The following is a 4,679-nucleotide window of genomic DNA, read 5'->3' as shown; positions in this document are numbered from 1 at the left end:
ATGAGAAACCACTCTATGATTACTGAGTTTGTGCTCTTGGGCATATCGGACACACCAGAGCTTCAGGCTGTAATTTTCATTTTTTTATTCATTGCTTACATACTAAGTGTGTGTGGAAACCTGAGCATCATCACCCTCACTTTGCTTGACTCTCAGTTAAAGACTCCTATGTATTTCTTCCTCCAGAATTTCTCATTGTTAGAAATTATGTTCACCAGTGTTTCTGTCCCTAGATTTTTGGAGTCAATAATTACTCAAGTCAAGACCATTTCCTATAACAACTGTTTGGCTCAGTTATTTTTCTTCATCTCCATGGGGGTGTCTGAGTTCTTTCTCCTAACTGCGATGTCCTACGATCGCTATGTCGCCATCTGCAAGCCGCTGCATTACACCACCATCATGAATCAGAGAGTTTGCACCCTTCTTGTCCTCACGTCATGGCTGGGAGGATTTCTGTTTATCTTCCCACTAATCATGTTATTCCTCAAGTTGGATTTCTGTGCTTCTAATGTCATTGATCACTTCTGCTGTGACTACTTCCCCATTTTACAACTCTCCTGCTCAGACACAAGGCTTTTAGAGGCATTTGGCCTTTATGTTGCCTCCATCACTCTGCTGTTCACGTTGGCACTGGTGATCTTGTCATACATCTGTATCATCAGCACCATCCTGAGGTCCCCATCTGCCAGTCAGAGGAAAAAGGCTTTCTCCACCTGTTCCTCTCACATGATTGTCATCTCCATCTCTTACGGAAGCTGCATCTTCATGTATGTCAAACCTTCTGCCAATGAAAGGGCATCACTGACCAAAGGGGTGGCTGTTCTCAACACCTCAATAGCTCCCATGTTAAACCCTTTTATTTACACATTGAGAAATCAACAAGTGAAACAAGCCTTTCAGGATTTAATTAATAAAATAATGTTTCATAGAAACAAATGAAAGTACTGTTTACTTGAATGTCATTATACCCCTTCAAAGAAGGAGGGATCGAAGTTTATTTTATTGGCTCATTGGTTTGAACATTCTTAAAAATTATTTTGTTAAATGGGTATTTTGCCTGCTTGTTTACCCTGGTTCTCACAGTGGCCAAAAGAGAGTATTGGGTCCCTTGGAAGTAGAGTTATAGATGGTTGTGAGCCATCATGTGGGCACCAGGAATTGCACCATTGTACTTGGAAAGAACAGCAAGCCCACGTAACTCCTGACCCATCTCTCCAGTCCCTCAACATTCCTTTTAACTTTAAAGTAACTATGTTATATTTTCCTTTAAACCTGTGTAGGTATTGTTTAACCTACATTCAAATCTTCCACTCTGGAGAAATTGGAGTCACTGTAAATTGTTATGGAACATTTGGTAGACATCCCTATTGTGGAATATCAACCTGTGTTTTGTTACTATGTCTGTCTCCAAAAATATGATGCTAAGTGTAAAATGCATTTACACTTGTTATTTGGTTGTTATTACTTTCTTCTCCATTTCATTGGGCACAGTGTCTCAATCTTCCTTCCCTAACCTTGATATAAATGTGCATCATGTTTTATATTCCTTTATATTGTGTGTGCATTCTATAATGGCTATTCCTTTTTGTGCATATATTTGGGGTGGTGTGCATGTGTAGAAGTTTATTACATGTGTGTGAATATGCATGCCTGAGTGTACGGAGGTCAGAGGACAGTACTGGTTGCCCTCATATATCACTCTTCTTTTTGTTCCTTAGAGGCAGAAACTTTTGCTGAACCTGGAGTTCAGCTATGCTCACCATAAACAAGCCACTTGTTTCTGTTCCCTGCAGTTCTTTGATTACAGGCATGCATGGGACTGTGCTCAGATTTTATGTGGCTACTGATACCCAAACCTTGTTCCTCCCGATTGTGTAGCAAGCACTCTTAACCACTGAGCGATCTCTCCTTGCCCAGTCTACTGCCATTTCATTACAATAAATTAGTCCCTTTAGCTGGTGGCAGAGAAAAGATCTCATATTATATTTTGTCATATTATATAATCTTATATATTATTATAATTTAATATAATCTTACATTATGTTATTTTACATATAATGTATGTAAAAGTATGCAAAATAATTCAAGAATGTCTTCTGCCTGATACTCTTTTAAAACGTTTGCTCTTCCATCAGTCAAATTAATACATATGCTATCTGTAAAATGGTAAAACTAATACCCCAAATCATTTTAGTGAGAGGGGGAATTTAGGAACAAGCTTGCTTCACAAGTCAACCCCAACTCCCTCCTCCCCTGCCCTCCCAGCTCCCTCAATCCCCCCATCCTCCCTCTCCAAAATCTGTCATATCATCCCAGGCAGGGCCTAGGCCCTCCCCCATGTGTGCAGACTGATAGAACATTCCTCCACGTCAAAGTCCATTTGTGTACCAGGGATAAATACTGCTCTACTACTCGACACCCCAGTTAGGGGGAATGATTTTTTTTTTGTTATTTTTTTTATTTGAATTAGAAACAAGATTGTTTTACATGACAATCCCAGTTCCCCTGTCCCTCCCATCCTCCCCTATCATCCTCCCCCACCAACTAAAACCCTACCTATCACATATCGTTTCTGCTTCCCCGGGGTGGTGAGGCCTTCCATAGGGTGTCATCAGAGTCTATCATATCCTTTGGGATAGGGCCTAGGCCCACCCCTGTGTGTCTTGGCTCAGGGAGTATCCCTCTATGTGGAATGGGCGCCCAAAGTCCACACCTATGCTAGGGATAAGTACTGAACAACTACAGGAAGTCCGGTAGATTCCTGAGGTTTCCTCACTGAAACCCATGTTCCTGGGTTCTGGATCAGCCAGGGGGAATGTTTTTTTAAATGCTATTTTCTGTGAATCAGATCATAGTCATACACTCATATCATCAATATTCCAGTCATTCTGGATGTTATAAAATTGTATGAAAGTTGGTGGTAGCGTATATTTTTGTATCAACATAGAAGGTGGGGGAGAATTCTGATTTCGCATTGACTCATTAGCTAACAACCTAACTTAAATTTTTCACACTCTAGGGTTTCATATATGTTTACAATGAATATATCTACCCCTAGTTTCTCCTGTCCAACTCACCCCCTCCCAAACTTATGCTTCTTTCTCTTTTGTTCATAAACCTCTTAGTGCTGCCTGCATGTTCATGGATGTGAGGCCACTTTCTGGAACGTGGGGAACCCACCAGTGGTCACATTCTTAAAAAAGAATAAATCTCTCTCTCCCACCAATTGTACATTGCCAATAGCTCCGCAGTAAGGTCTGGGGTCTGGAGATCATCTGCCTTCTCTGTGCTGGGATTTTGATTGGCTTGATCTTTATAGGTCTTGTGCAGGTAACCACAGCAGCTGTGACAACATGACTCTAGTAGACATAGAGTCTACTAGATTGCTATGGTATCCATAGCAATCCTCCAAATCTTCTGCTTCTTACATTCTTCCCACCTCCTCTTTCTTGATGCTCCCAGAGCCTTTTTGTGGAGGGCGACTAAAACAGACATCCCATTTGGGCTGAGCATTCCGTCATTCTGCGAACCCTGACCAGTTATGCACACTTCCACTGACTGCTGCTTGCTTGTAAGAGAAGCTCTTTTGGCAAAGATTCAGAGCAGCCTGGGTTTGTGGATATATATGCAAACACTTAGAAGGTATTTGACATTATCATTTCAAATAACTTAGACCTATGATCTCCCCATCCATGGACTTTTGAGCAGGATTCCAGCACAAAATATAGAATTTTGTGTAGGGAGAAACCCTGATTAAGAGGTACTGCTGACCATGCCCGATTGGGCATGGTCAGAGTTATATAACAAGGGTTTAGAAAGGAGGGAGGCATGCATGAGGCTCTCTTTCGCCTGGCTGAGCTGACTAGGAAGCATTTTCTGCGTCCCTGCTGCTCAAGTACAAACCTAGTCACTGGTTGCCTTGCATGAGTACTTTTCCCCAATAAATTACCATTTATCAACCTATTTCTGACTCCACTTTGTAAATGTTGATATATGGTATCAGAAGTGGGATGAAAAATGGTAGTTTATTGGGGAAAAGTTGATTCTTAAAATGCAGAGAGATTCGTTTTACACATCGAGACTGCTGAATTCGTTCCTGATGATACAGAATTAACTTCACTGTTTATACAATTACAAGAAACAATCAGGAGCAGGACTCATCTGCTCCTGATTGTTTGTGAGATATCTATCTATCTATCTATCTATCTATCTATCTATCTATCTATCTATCTATCCATCTATCTATCTATCTATCATCTATCTATATGATATATATATATATATATATATATAAATATATATATATATATATATATATATATAATCTCACACCTCAGATCCCATATGGGTCTGCCAGGCCCACTAGCACAAGACAATGACAAGATTGATCGTTTATTAGTAGGAAGCATGCTAGAAGCCTCAGAATTTCATAAGAAACACCATGTAAATTACAAAGGTTTGAAAAAGGACTTCTCCATCACTTGGCAACAAGCCAAGGAGATAGAGAGAAACTATGCCACCTCTTCCTTCTAAATTCAACCTCCATTGCCAGCAGGCTGTAATCCCAAGGGCATTCAGAGAAATGAGGTTTGGCAGATGGATGTCTTTCACTTTCCCGAGTTTGGAAATTTAAAATATGCGCATCATACTATAGATACATTTTCAGGGTTTCAATGGGC

The 4,679-nt window shown here is 40.4% G+C and overlaps 1 protein-coding gene across 1 annotated transcript; it reads left to right on the top strand.

Annotated features, from left to right (window-relative positions):
• On the top strand, positions 1-939 carry LOC100767416 (olfactory receptor 6C3). The gene has a single exon (XM_027391859.1). It carries the CDS (start codon positions 1-3, stop codon positions 937-939), a length of 939 nt encoding a protein of 312 aa, XP_027247660.1.
• Positions 940-4,679: the final 3,740 nt, after the last annotated feature.

The sequence above is a fragment of the Cricetulus griseus genome (assembly GCF_003668045.3).
Source record: "Cricetulus griseus strain 17A/GY chromosome 1 unlocalized genomic scaffold, alternate assembly CriGri-PICRH-1.0 chr1_0, whole genome shotgun sequence".
NCBI lineage: Eukaryota > Metazoa > Chordata > Mammalia > Rodentia > Cricetidae > Cricetulus > Cricetulus griseus.
The sequence above is the reverse complement of the archived record's forward strand: the minus strand, read 5'-3'. Positions and strand labels throughout refer to the sequence as shown.